The sequence below is a fragment of the Ahaetulla prasina genome, chromosome 1, assembly GCF_028640845.1.
Source record: "Ahaetulla prasina isolate Xishuangbanna chromosome 1, ASM2864084v1, whole genome shotgun sequence".
Taxonomy (NCBI): Eukaryota; Metazoa; Chordata; class Lepidosauria; order Squamata; family Colubridae; genus Ahaetulla; species Ahaetulla prasina.
In genome coordinates, this window is record NC_080539.1 from 319667135 (window position 1) to 319681806 (window position 14672).

At 40.1% G+C, this 14672-nt stretch overlaps 1 protein-coding gene across 1 annotated transcript in view; it reads left to right on the forward strand.

The window, feature by feature from the left end:
• LIN52 (lin-52 DREAM MuvB core complex component) overlaps positions 1-14672 on the forward strand; it is a 47015-nt gene that overhangs the window by 1625 nt on the left and 30718 nt on the right. Inside the window, exons 2-5 of the mRNA XM_058162335.1 lie at positions 747-821; positions 3177-3214; positions 3673-3739; positions 8091-8174. Of these exons, the coding sequence (XP_058018318.1) occupies positions 747-821; positions 3177-3214; positions 3673-3739; positions 8091-8174 (264 nt within the window). The remainder of the gene's footprint in view (positions 1-746; positions 822-3176; positions 3215-3672; positions 3740-8090; positions 8175-14672) is intronic.

Here is a 14672-nt window from a genome sequence, read left to right on the forward strand (position 1 = left end):
ATCCAAGGATAGCTTTCAGGGGGGCAAAATCTGTTGAGAGGCTTTGTCATCTATCACCTTGGAAGGTGATAGGGAAGATGACTGCAGTAACTGGGAACAAGGGTAGTGAGAGAGCTTAGGAACTGGCAATGCTGGTGTATTATTCTGCAAATTCAAAGATGAGTGGATCAGCAGTGAGAAAGGACTTAATCTAATGGTTCTTAAATGGGGGGGGATCCCCACAAAGGGGTTATATTGACATCTCCTGGGTGTTATGGAGCCATCTATAATTGTTTGTTTGTGAGTCAGGGTCCAGTTTAGGACTGCTGCTGTTGAAATAAATGTGTAAAACAACAGTCTGTTTTTTTGGGGGGGGGATAATGACATTATTTGAGGCCAGGAAAAGAGGTAATTGTGTCAAACAATTTAAGAACCACTGAATAAATAATCTGATTTGGATAAATCATGTACTTCTTAGGATGATTTGCCAGTTGCAAAATCTGAGCTCTTCTTATAATTATACCCAGAATAATTCAGTTTAGCCTTACTTCCAAAAAAGTATGTATAGGAGCATAACTTTATTGATATAGTGTCACTAAAATATTGTAGTTTGAGAGGCAAATTGTTTTTGTTCATGTTCCAAGCCACATCTTAAGAGATTCTGTTCACAAGTAAGTGTTACACATTAGTCTAAAATACATTAGTCTAAAATGGTGCTACTATTGATTTATTTTGGCTTACACATATGTACATTGATATAATTCTAGGTTCAGACTTGGAAGCCTCATTGCTGAGTTTTGAAAAATTGGACAGGGCATCTCCAGACTTGTGGCCAGAGCAATGTAAGTAATTGAATAAGAAGTAAAGAGTTGTGGATTACCTAATGTGAACCAACTTTAGACTCTACATCTAAAGAGTTGTTATTTCTAATAAGATGCTATTGCAAGGATTAATAATTAGACTTCCTAACACAGCGGTGTCAAACTTGTGTCATCATGGCAACATCACACGACGTATCGGGACTTTATTCCTCCTTCACTAAAACGGGTAGGCTGCGAGTTTGACACCTAACATATGGGAAAAGACCCTATTATCTCAAAAAGTTTTTGTCTAGTTCTTAGGACAGCATTAAAAAGTATATTCAAGAAATATACTATAATAACTTTGTATGGCTAATATAGTTTAGTATTACATAGTTTTTAAAAAGCCAAATATCAGTTTGAGTAGTATGCCAGAGCTCTTCAAAAATTATGCAGAACTAGAATAAAAATTACATTTTCTGCAGGATCCAATCTGGGTCGGTCACTGGGACCAGAAGTTTTGTCTTCCGAGCTTTCAGACTCATGCTGGAGCTCATCCTCAGGGAACTTTTCTGTGTACTAAGCACATAGAGAAGTTCCCTGAGAATGGGCTCCAGCATGAGCCTGCAAGCTCGGAAGACAAAACTTCTGGTCCCAGTGACCAATCCATATTGTATCCTGAACATTATCCTGGGACTCGTATATTCGCTTTTATTTGTAATTACATTTTGTCTTATTTAATTTACATTTAAACATAATAAGGTTGTCTTAATGAAATATGTTATTTCCTATTTATTTAGTAGTTCAGAGGTAAAATATATTTTATACAACTGGAAAAGGGTCTTTGTGTTCTTTCCCATGTTTCCAAGTGTTTTGTTGCACAAAGGAGAATCATGGCCTATATAAGGTACTGTTGTTTTTTATATTGAGGTTTTCTTCACTCCTTATTTCTACTGGAAAAAGTAAGTCAGTAGGATCTCATTGCCGTTTTATTAAGCAAATGGTAATAGTTGCATAAATGCAACTCTTCATTTAGTGCACTGGAAGAGAATTTTTTTCATATATTTGAGCAAAAAAGAAAAGATTAGATGTTCAACATATTTCAATCTGAATGAGATGAATAATCTGAATAATTATTTGAATGTGAATATTAATTACATATTAAAAACAGAATAATTTTAAAAATAACAATTTTGAGTTAATATTTGAGATTGGAATAAAAAAGCAGATCTTGGTTGGAAGTAAATTGCTAGTACATATGTATGCGTTTTTACTGTGATAAGCCAGATATGGCATTTTAATGGTGTTTGTTTACATTACACTGATGATTCTAACATGAGCTGTCCTATTCAAATATTGCTTTTAACATGCTTAAATGTGAGCAAGTTTATTCACAGGCAGAGATTTAAATGAGTTCAAGAAGCTAATCTTGCATAATTTATTTCAGAAGTAAATTCTGTTGAGTGTGTGCACATTTACCCAGAAATAAATAATGCTGAATGTTGTGAATAAGCATGTGGGGTTAACTGTAAGTGCTACAGTTCTTTATTTTTTAAAAAAAAGTAGTTTGGATGAAAAGATGGCTTGGTGATAATCAAAAAACAATAGTATAATAGTCACCAAGTATTGCATACCAATATTATAGAGACATAGCTTAATAGTTTACATCATACTCAGAACCGAGCATAAACTAAGATAAAATTTATACAGTTTTGCTCCTAAGTTTACATACCCTGGCAGAATTTATGATTTCCTGGCCATTTCTCAGAGAATATGAATGATAACACAAAAACCTTTCTGTCACTCATGGTTAGTGAGTGCCTTTTCCTGCAGATCCTTTGACAATTCTTTTGCCTTCCCCATGACTCAGAATCCAGAAACATCAGTGCAGCACTGGATGAAGGATGCAAGGGTCTATCAGGAGGCCAGAAACTCTTTGACCTTTTATACACACACACTAATTATATGCAAACAGATCACAGGTGAGAATGGGGTACCTTTATTAGCCATTCACACCCCTTTGTGTCAACCTGTGTGCATGTTATCAGGCCACAATCACCAGGGTATGTAAACTTTTGATCAGGGTCATTTGGGTAGTTTCTGTTGTCATTATGATTGCAAACGAGTAAACATAGTTGATTGATAATAAATGGCTTCAGCCAAACACTAACCATGAGTTACAGAAAAGTTTTTGTGTTATGATTCATATTCTCTGAGAAATGACCAGAAAACCATAAATTCTGCCAGGGTATGTAAACTTATAAGCACAACTGTATATGTACTGAATTATAATGTAGCAATTTAATTAAGTGACAGAAATGGTAATTGTCTTTAAAGCTGTATAAACAATTGTAAAAAAAAAATCCAACTACAATGCATTGTCTATCTTGTCTCCAGTACCAGGTGTTGCTGAATTTGCAGCTTCTTTTAAAAGTGTAAGTACTGATAAGTAAAAGCATAAGTGTAAGAATTGATTTTTAACATAAGTAGGCATTGCAGTCCTAAAATTCTATAGAACATGGAGCTTATCACAATAAAAAACAGCTAAAATAGAAAATAATTGAAAAAATATAAATGCCTAGAAAAATCATTGGAACTACTTATTTTTTGTTTTCTTGCTATGTCTTCTTAGTATATTTTCCCCTCATGCAGTAACAAGCAAGATTTTACCCTAGCCTAGCAAGTTGATATTGGCTTTTAAAAAATAGCCTTTACTTTGTTGCCTTGAAAAGATTTGTTCCATTGGATATAGTAATCTGTTTTAGAAATCTTTTATTTAATCAGAGTAGAATTTTGTAAAATGTTATAGTTTTGCATTTTAATCAGTTATTATAAATTTTTAAAGGTTTCTAAAATAGATAATAATTTATTTATGAATGTTTGTTCTTAATAGCCAATCACCAGTTCTCCACCTAAATGGATGGCTGAATTAGAAAATGATGATATTGACATGTTGAGAGGTGAGTTTCCAGTCAGTGTTTGATAAACATCGTTTTTGTATTACAGATATGGTTTATATTAATTTTATTGTCACATAAAGATCTGTTGAGGTTTCTTATCTTTCATTTTGAGTCTATAGTGAAGAAATCAACATTATTATTAGGGCCAGTAATTATGACACTTTTTAAGTATCTACTTTGGAGGTAAATGAGTTTAATTTGTTTTTAATTTCTTTGCTTGTTCTGATTCCTGAGAGTATTTTCCTCTCCACACAAACAACAACAGAAGGATATTCTTTGCTTCTTTCATTCTCCTCCTTTTTTTTTTTTAATCAAACCCCTGGGAGTTTCTTTTCCTCTCTGTTCTTCAGCCTGCTAATCACTCTTCAAGATAAATAATTTACAGATTTGGACACTTTCCAGGCATGAAGTAAATTTAATATATTAAGCGGTTAAAAGGGATTGAGATTGGAGGGCAAGAGTTTCGCTTCAGGAAAGCTTAAAATGCAAGGTGTGAACTGTGCAGAGATACACTGTTGTAATCCTGATATTTTTCTGCTTGATAAGGGAAACATTGTTATTGCTGCCATCAAATTATTTATTTCCACATTAACTATGTGAAACTTGGGCCATGTTCTAACAGTACATATTTGATAACTATGTTTCCAGTTCTCAGCTGAGCACCAAATGCAGTCTGAGCTTCATAGGATGGGGAAAATCAAGCTTGGCTGACAATTTATAAATTTTGGCTAAAGCTAACTCTTGTTTGTTGAATTTGGTCTCCTTAACAGCCCCTTAACAGAGAAGCATCAGTATTACAAATTGATGTCTTTCTGCAGAGCTTTTGTAATTCATGAAATATGGACAAGCTAGAGTAGGGGTGTCAAACTCAAGGCCTGCCGGCCAAATGCAGCCCATGGGGTGCTTAGTTCTGGCCCACGGTGCTGACCTGGAAACACCAAAGGACTCCATTTTCACTGGCAGAGGATTGCAGGAAGAGTTGCAGCCGAAAACTGAGTTCGGGAGCCCATTTTTGTTGGCAGAGCACTCTGGCCACCACAGGTGCCTCTGATGCGAGTGATGTCGAGCTGGCCATGCCCCCTAGCTACACCTACTCAGTCCCCCCCACCTGAGCTCAAACACAACCCTGATGTGGTCCTCAATGAAATCGAGTTTGACACTCCTGACATAGAACAAACAAGAGTATATACATTTTGTGTGTGTTCTGTGGGTGTGATTGCTGAACTTTAGCCTCTTGGGACATCTGGGGGATGTGCCGGTTGAAAAAGTCACAATGGCAGCTACAATCACATGATCAAAGCTCCACCTCTTTTTTTATATGCCTCTTGATTTTTTGGGATTTGCATGTAAAGTGTCCTTGAAAAAGTTAAATCTTTTCATTGGTCAATAGTAATCCTCAACTAACGACCACAGTTGAGCCCCAAATTTCTGTTGTTAAGTGAGACATTTGTTAAGCGAATTCTGCTCCATTTTACAACATTTCTTGCCACAGTTGTTAAGTGAATCATTGCAGTTGTTATGTTAATGACCCAGTTATTAAGTGAATCTGGCTTCCCCATTGACTTCACTTGCCAGAAAGTAACAAAAGGGGATCACATGACCCCTGGGACACTGCAACCGTCATAAATATGAAGCAGTTGCCAAGTGACTGAATTTTGATCACATGACCATTAGGATGCTGCCACGGTCATAAATGTGAAAAATAAGTCACTTATCGATGCCGTTGTAACTTTGAACGGTCACTAAATGAACTGTTGTAAGTTGAGGACTACCTGTAATTTACATATCCTCTGAATCAGTGTTTCTCAATCTTGGTGAAGAATTCTGGGAGTTGAAGTTCATCCATCTTAAAGTTGCTAAGGTTGAGAAGCACTTCTCGAAATCATTTTCTGATCAAAATAGTTCTATCAAAACAGCTCCTATCAAAAGAAGAAAAAGAAAAAATAGGAAAGGAAAGGGAGAAGAAGATGTGGGGGTGTGGGGGAAAAATACAAATTCCATCTTCTTATCCATCCATTCCTTCCTCCTCCTATTTTACGCACAACAACAATCCTGTGAGGTGGGTTGGGCTGTGAAAGACTGGCCCAAAATCACCCAGCTGGTTTTCATGGCTAAAATGGAACTAGAACTCCCGGTCTCCTGGTGATTAGCCCAAAGTCACTCAGCCAGCTTTCATGCCTAAGGCGGGGCTAAAACTCTACAATCTCCTGATTTCTAACCTAATGCCTTAACCATTAGATCAAAGTTTTAATTGAAAGCTAAGTCCTAAGGAGAAATTCAGATAGTTAAGGACTACCCTACCTGTATGCTCCATGCTAAAAACAACTATAGACTGTTTAAATTCAGTTGCGGTATCTTCCCTCAATATATTCTTTAGATCTGGGGTGTCAAACTCAAGGCCCAGGGGCCATATCTGGCTCACAGGGCTGCCCTGGAAACAGTGAAGAACTGGCCCTCAGTGCCTCTGACAGTGAAAACAGAGCTTGGGAGGGCTGTGTGTGGCCCTCTCAAGCTCAGTTTTCACTGGCAGAAGGTTGAAGGAGTTTGTTGCGGTTGAAAACAGAGCCTGGGAGGGCTGCGGGTGACCTCCAAACTCCATTTTTGCTAGCAGAAGGTTGCAAGAGGCTGTCACAGCCAAAACAGAATTTGGGAGCCCATTTTCACTGGCAGAGCGCTCGGGCCACCACAGGGGTCCCTGACACAAGTGATGTCGAGCTGGCCACGCCCACTCTGGCCACACCCACCCCAGCTCCCCAAATTAACCACAACCCTCTAGCGGCTCTCAATGAAATCAAGTTTGACATCCTTGAGCTAGAGTGACTCTTAAAGACCAAGTTACAAGACACATAGCATTACAGAACCATATGAATTAATAACCGCTGGTCTTAGTGATTAAATATTAATATGGAGTTGAATAACTACCATATATACTCATAGATAAGCCAACCCTTGAATTTTTAATCAAAATACCATGAAAAATGTGCCACCTGCAGATAAGCCAATCTGCAGGGAGTCCATTTTTTATGATATTTTAGTTAAAAATTCAAGGATAGGCTTACATGTGGATGAGTTTATATACGAGTATATACAGGGTATGAGTACTTTAACAAGTACTTTACCATATATACTTGCAGATAATCCCATCTATGGATAAACCGAACCCAATTTTGGGGGCATTTGTGATACCTACAATTCTCTGCTTATCCATTATTCAATACTTCACTATCTTGGAATTGCCTAATTATAGCAGTTTTCTATCATAGCCATTCTAATGGAATGCCATCTGGCTTGTTGGAGGGCAATTCAATAAAATTTCCTATCAGGAAACTTCAAATCCATTGAGTTAATATCAAACGTAAGAGAACAAAGTGAAAAAATGTCCACGGAGATTAGATGTAGTCAGAACACCCAGTCATGTCTTGCTTTATTGTACACATAACAATATGTGGAAAAAACTAACTTCATCTGTTTACATTATATCTTCCAGGTTGTCCAGATGATAATTACAATTATATCTTTTCCTTACTATCAGATAGGTACTCAGGTGTTACATGGAATACCAATAACAATAGCACTTAGACTTATATACTGCTTCACAGTGCTTTACAGCCTCCCTAAGCAGTTTACAAAATCAGCACATTGCCCCCAACAATTTGGTTCTTCATTTTATCAGGGCTGACTCAACCTTGAGTCAACCACAATCGAACTTCTGGAAGTCGGCAGTTAGCCTGCAATACTGCATTCTAACCACGGCACCACCATGGCTCTTACAGATGTACTCTCTTTCTGTGTAAAACAGATACAGTGTGTCCACGAAAAATAGTGAATTTCATTACAGGCAGAATTTGTACAAATATTATATCAAGTTGCCTTTACTTTCTGCTTAGTTATTATTATAGGTAGTCCCCGACTTACGACCACAACTGAGCCCAAAATTTCTGTTGTCAAGTGAGACAGTTCTTAAGTGAGTTTTTCCCCATTATACTCCCTTTCTTTTACAGTTCTTAAGTGAATCACTGCAGCTGATAAGTTAGTAACCTGGTTGTTAAGTGAATCTGGCTTCCACATTGACTTTGTTTGTGAGAAGGTCACAAAAGGTGATCACATGACCACGGAATACTGCAACTGAATCAGTTGCCAAGCATCCCAATTTTTATCATGGGATGATAAAATGGTTATAAGTGTGAAAAAATTCATTTTTTTCAATGCTGTTGTAACTTCTAAGGGTTACTAAACAAATGGTTGTAAGTCAAGGACTACCTGTATTAGGGGTTCAACTCTAATAAAAGCATGATTCATTCATTATTAATTTAATGACAAATGTTTGTAAATTACACACTCGTTTCTTTAGAGCTGGGAAGTCTCACTACAGCTAATCTGATGGAGAAGGTTAGAGGTTTACAGAATTTGGCATATCAGTTGGGACTGGATGAATGTAAGTATTGCACAGATAACTTAAAAAATACAGTAGGATTATTGCAGGAAAACATCATATACTTATTATGTTCAATCTGTTCATACTAATTAACTATAGGGATTAGGTATCAAAAGTTGATGATGACAACAATATATTCTGTTTTGTACTATTAGTTTATAAAATCTTTCCCATTCTCTTCCTAAAAATGGGAGTGGCTATTTCAAATGATTGTATAAACTTTATTATATAAATAAGTTCCTCTAACCCATTGGTGCCCTGTGGTAGTTTGGAATTCTTGCAGTTTGTAATCCACCAAATCCAAAAGGCATTAAATAAAGTAGACTGCTATATGCCAATGTGATCGTCATTTCTAGCAATTCAGTACTATTCATTCCTGAAAAGACTAGAACGAGCACCATTTTGTTGACAGCATAGATACCATTCCTGGATTATATAATATTGACATTTCAGGGCCTGTACTAGCACCATTTTATGAACTGAGCAGAGCCTTTATAGATTCCATTCCGAAATGCATTCACATTAAAGTCAGGATGTTTATTATTACTATCAAAAATTAATGCAGTAGCTGCAGCATTGGAATATATCTACATACTGCCCTAAGTGTTTAAAGCATTTTAGTGGAAAACATGCTAGCAATGTTTGTCTGCTATGAAATTCATTAATACAGTACAAATGGAAATGCTCAAACTGAAATATGGCAGAAGTGTAGCTTAGAACCCTTCACAATGATTCTTCTTATTCAAGATTAAATACTACCTTACTGATTGTAAAACTGTGAAATAACTGTTCAAAAGATGCAAGAGATAGCAAAATAGACCTTACATAGCCTCTGGGTGGCAGCAGTTGGCTGATTAGAACCGTGACATTGGGAAATACATGTGTAGCTGTTGGAAGCTCCCATTGAACTTCTTAATGATTTTAAGATACGATGAATTGATCAAATGTAATAAGTTAAATTGTGTTATATTTGTTACTTTTCTATTAATGGTCCTCTGTTCTTGTAGGGAAGTTTTATTAAGAATTGTTATCCTTTATTGGAAGTTTGAAGTTTGAAGGCGATCACGTGCTCCGGCCCCTCAGTTCCTACCCGTTCCTCAGGAGGCCATGACCCTCAGAGCTTGGATCTTCGGTTGATGTTATGTAATGCCCGGTCCGTGGCTAATAAAGCTCCCCTGATCTGCGATCTTATTCAGGGGGAGTCCGCGGACCTTATGGGCATTACGGAGACCTGGTTGGGCCCGGAGGGGGGGGTGCCCCTTGTTGAGTTGTGCCCTCCAGGTTTCCGAGCATTTCATCAGCCGAGGGCCCAAGGTAGGGGTGGGGGGGTGGCGGTTGTTATTAAGGAAGATCTAGAGCCGAGGGAGGCCACTGTTCCTCAGATTGCCGGCTGTGAATCCCTCTATGTGAGGTGGGGCCATAGGAATCAGTTGGGCTTGTTGATCGCGTACCTGGCTCCTTGCTGCGTGACCACAGCCCTGCCCGAGCTGTTGGAGGTACTGGCTGCTGTGGCGGTTGAGACCCCCAGACTTATAGTCATGGGGGATTTCAACTGCCATCAGTTGGCTTGGCATCGACGGCAGCTCGGGAGTTCCAGGCTTCCATGACGGCCTTGGACCTGATTCGAGTAAATGATGGCCCCACGCACATGGGGAGGCATGCTGGATCTGATTTATATCTCTGGACAGTGGTTAAATGATCTGGTATTAGATGATTTAGTAACAGAACCAATGTCATGGTCGGATCATTTTCTCCTTCGCCTAGACTTCCGAACCGCCATTCACCACCGCAGGGAGACGGAACCTATACGGTGGTTCCGTCCCAGGCGCCTGATGGACCCTGAGAGGTTCCAGACGGAGCTTGGGCCATTCCCTGAGGATCTGGCCCACGGCACGACTGAGGAACTGGTCGTGGCCTGGGAGCGGCCGCGGCCGGGCCCTGGACCGTGTCGCGCCTTTGCGGCCTCTGACCCGCGAGATCTCGTCCGCCCCTTGGTTCTCCGAGGGGCTGAGGGAGATGAAACGCCGGAGAAGACGCCTAGAGAGCACCTGGAGGTCCAGTCGCCCGGTTGATCGGACACTAGTTAGGACCTATTCTAGGACCTACCTAGTGGCAATGAGGGAAGCGAGGCGCCCACGCCCACCCTCATTGCGCCGGCAGATAACCGCCCGCCGCCCCAGCTGGGTGACCCGCCTCTCCTACATCAGGAGGTGCGGATGACCCTTTGCAGGGACGAGCCGAGGAGTTTAGTGGTTATCTATACGATAAAATCGCCAGCTGAGGGACGGTCTGGACCGAATTTGGGATGATCCAAGCGAGGGAGAGGAGGCACGCCTTGTTGAGCACATTTGGGATGAGTTTGACCCTGTGGCTCCCGAGGACGTGGACAGGTTGTTGGGGGGGCTTCACGGCACGACATGTTTACTGGACCCGAGTCCTTCCTGGCTGGTACTGGCCACTCAGGCGGTGACACGGGGCTGGCTCCAGAGGGTTATCAACGCTTTGTTGGAAGGGTTTTCCTGCCGCCTTGAAAGAGGCGGTGGTGAGACCCTCCTTAAGAAGCCCTCTTTGGACCCAGCTATTTTGGGTAATTATCGCCCAGTTCCAACCTTCGCTTTGTTGCGAAGGTTGTAGAGAGTGCCGTGGCGCGACAGCTGCCCCAACACCTGGATGAAGATGTCTATCTAGACCTGCTCCAGTCCGGCTTCCAACCCGGATACAGCACGGAGACAGCTTTGGTCGCATTGGTGGATGATCTCTGGAGGGCCAGGGACAGGGGATATTCCTCTGCCCTGGTCCTATTAGACCTCTCAGCGGCGTTCAATACCATCGATCATGGTATCCTGCTGCGCCGGTTGGGGGATTGGGAGTGGAGGCACCGTATATCGGTGGTTCTCCTCCTATCTCTCTGACCGGTCGCAGACGGTGTTGACAGGGGGCAGAGGTCACCGCGAGGGGCCTCACTTGTGGGGTCCCACAGGGTCGATTCTCTCGCCTGCTGTTCAACATCTACATGAAGCCGCTGGGTGAGATCATCAGTGGTTTCGGGTGAGATACCAGCAGTACGCTGATGACACCCAGCTGTACTTTTCCACCCCGGACCACCCCAATGAAGTTGTTGAAGTGCTGTCCCGTGTTTGGAAGCTGTACGGGTCTGGATGGGGAGAAACAGGCTCAAGCTTAATCCTCCAAGACGGAGTGGCTGTGGATGCCGGCACCCGATTCAGTCAGCTGCAGCCGCGCTGGCTGTTGGAGGCGAGTTACTGGCCCCAAAGGATAGGGTGCGCAACTTGGGTGTCCTCCTGGATGATCGGCTGTCGCTTGAAGACCATTTGACGGCCGCTCCAGGAGGGCCTTCCACCAGGTTCGCCTGGTTCGCAGTTGCGCCTTCCTTGATCGGGATGCCTTATGCACAGTCACTCATCGCTCGTTACCTCTCGCTTGGATTACTGTAATGCTCTCACATGGGGCTCCCCTTGAAGTGCGCCGGAGGCTTCAGTTAGTCCAGAATGCAGCTGCGCTGGTTATAGAGGGAGCTACGCGTAGCTCCCATGTAACACCGCTCCTGCGCAGACTGCACTGGCTGCCTGTGGCCTTCCGGTGCACTTTAAGGTGTTGGTTATGACCTTTAAATCGCTCCATGGCTTAGGACCTGGGTACTTACGGGACCGCCTGCTGTTACCACACGCCTCCCACCGACCCGTACGCTCCCATAGGGAGGGACTTCTCAGGGTGCCGTCCGCCAAACAATGTCGGCTGGCGGCCCCAGGAAGGGCCTTCTCTGTGGGGCTCCTACACTCTGGAACGAACTTCCCGGTTTACGCCAAATACCCGACCTTCGGACATTTCGCCGCGAACTCAAGACTCATCTTTTTATCCGCGCGGGGCTGGCTTAAATTGGGATTTTAATGTTTGAATTTATTTATTTTAAACGGGGTTTTTAGTATGGGAAATTTTAATCATTGGGCTAATTTAAAATAAGTTTTTTAAATCGTATTTTAAACTTATATATTGTATTGTCGGTTTTATTATGCCTGTACACCGCCCTGAGTCCTTCGGGAGAAGGGCGGTATAAAAATCAAATAAAATAAATAAATAAATAAATAAATAAATAAAGTTACGCAAATTTAGGAGCATTTTTTGTAATTTGTTAAAATTTAGATTTCTGAGTTAGTCCTTTGAAACCTAACTGGTTCTTCAGTTAGTTCTAGCTATACATTTTTAATACCTTTTATTAATATTTCCCCTAATAAAGCTGATAGTACATTTTCTTTGCTGCTACAAAATAATCCTGCTTATTATTGATGTTGGTAACCCAAGAGAATGGTCTTCTGTTCCTAAGAATCCTGAGAGAGCATCTCAGAGGCATCACAATTGTAATTCCACTATGTTCACAAAGAGGGATATTTAAATAGAGTCTGATACGATTGTGCAAGGCTTTCCGAAGGCATACTTCACAAAGCACATTGTAATGAGCAACATTACTTGAATTCCTTGAATTGTTAAAGTAGTCATGTCTTCTAAAAGGCTTAGTGCTGCTTTCAAAAACTGCTTCTAGCAACTGTACATTCAGAAATGAACTCAGAGCCAGTGAAGATAATAAAATATTAGCAATATAGTAATTAATGTTGTAACAGTCCTATTTTGTCACTCCTATAGATAATACATTGTAATTATCTAAACAAACAATTCCTATTATTCATGCATCATTGAAACCTAGCAGCCTATGGTTTCTAGGTAAGACTATAGTTAGCATCCTATTTAAGCTGGTAAAGTGTATTCCTTTATAGAAGCTTTCTGAAGATCCAGTGACAAAGATGGATCTACAAGCTCACCAAATTATAATTTAATGCTTTAAGACACAAGTACTTGTTTGAGTAAAAGCTTTTTGCCTTAGAAATACTTCCTTGCATAAGAAAATATGTATTATGTATATTTTTGATGTTTCCGCAGCATCACAACTGACTGAACATGTTAATCTTTGATTGATTATATGCCACCCCTGACTGTCCCTAACCTGCTCTTTCAGATCTTCCAATAGTTAACATGTTAATAAAGTAATTATAATCATGTAATATAGCTGGATGAGAGGGTGTTTCTCCAAAGTAACAGTCCTATAGATCTGTAATGAACTCTTTCCGGCTATTACTAACATTTTCCAATATTTCTGATTACATGCATATGTTAGAAAACTTTTCAGATTTTCATTCTGGTACTTTATTTACATTATATTTTTCTGGAGGTAGCAATGAAACCCAAACCTAATTGTCTGAGCAGTCTTGAAATATTTTTATTTTATGTACTTCCTCTCTAGCAAAGGCAAAGTAACCAAGGACATGATTCTAATACCAGTGAAAGATTTTACTGTAATAGTAAGAGTTTTTTCCCTTGCTCTCCAGACTATCCATATTTGCTTCAAAGATTCTCACAGACCTCTAAAGCAGATTTAGAGAGATCATAGAAAGCAACAAAAAAAAAAAGGGGGGGAGCTTGATGCTACAGAGGAAACGAAATGGTTATCTTTCTATTTGCAGTTTATTTCACTTATGAAAACTTGAGATATTTTTGGTAAGAATTTTTGCTTCAAAGCTGAAGTATTCAAATGCCAGCTGGAAATTTGGATGTGCGCAAGGCACTTAAATTGGCTAATTTCGGTATATAATGTTCTTAACTACCTTCAGCCTGGGGATCGTGACCTCAGCTTTTTATCATATGTATTGGATTGTATGCCACTTTTAGAAGTGAAGGTGGTATGGGAACTTTTAATTGTACCTGTGTGATTTATATCCAGTCAGCTCTTTAATTTCTTTTGGCTGTCTGAGGTTTCCGACATGCTGTAAATTTCACCAACTTTTTCATTATCTGCAATTTCTTTATGACTTGTGAATCAGAGTGGAGAGAGAGTGTGGATTTACAGCAGAGATAAACATGTCCATAAAGTCTGTATCTGTGTCAGTAATTGTACTGCTGCCAGTGACTGTCCTGTTTTACAGGGCTCTCTTGGGGAAGAACAGTTTGCTACTAGTGGCAGAGTAGCATTCACTCTTGAGTTTATATTAACATATCAGGAGATTAGTTTGCAATGATTGGGGTGGAAATTGAAGCTAGATATTAGTTACTGTTGGTTTTCCCATCCCACTTCTTACTGTCAGCTAATGAATGAATAATTAATTGAATTGAATAGCTACATTTGAAAGACAAGAGAAACAGAAAGGAAGAAGTTCCATGTGAAAATGTAGTTTGGCTGATAATGATATAAAATATGTTACTCATATGTAAAATTACTTGCAAATAGTATGGTAATTACTGTAAATATTACCGTATAATAAAAAAATATTTCATTACAATTTTAATAGACTATAACAAGATTGCATTCTAAACATTCTACCATGGTTGGTCTCATAGTCAGATATATAGATTGGGCTTGACATTTCTATCTACCTACTGAAGTCCTTCTCAAGGACTTGGGATAGCAGAAGTTATTTGATGATGTTAAAG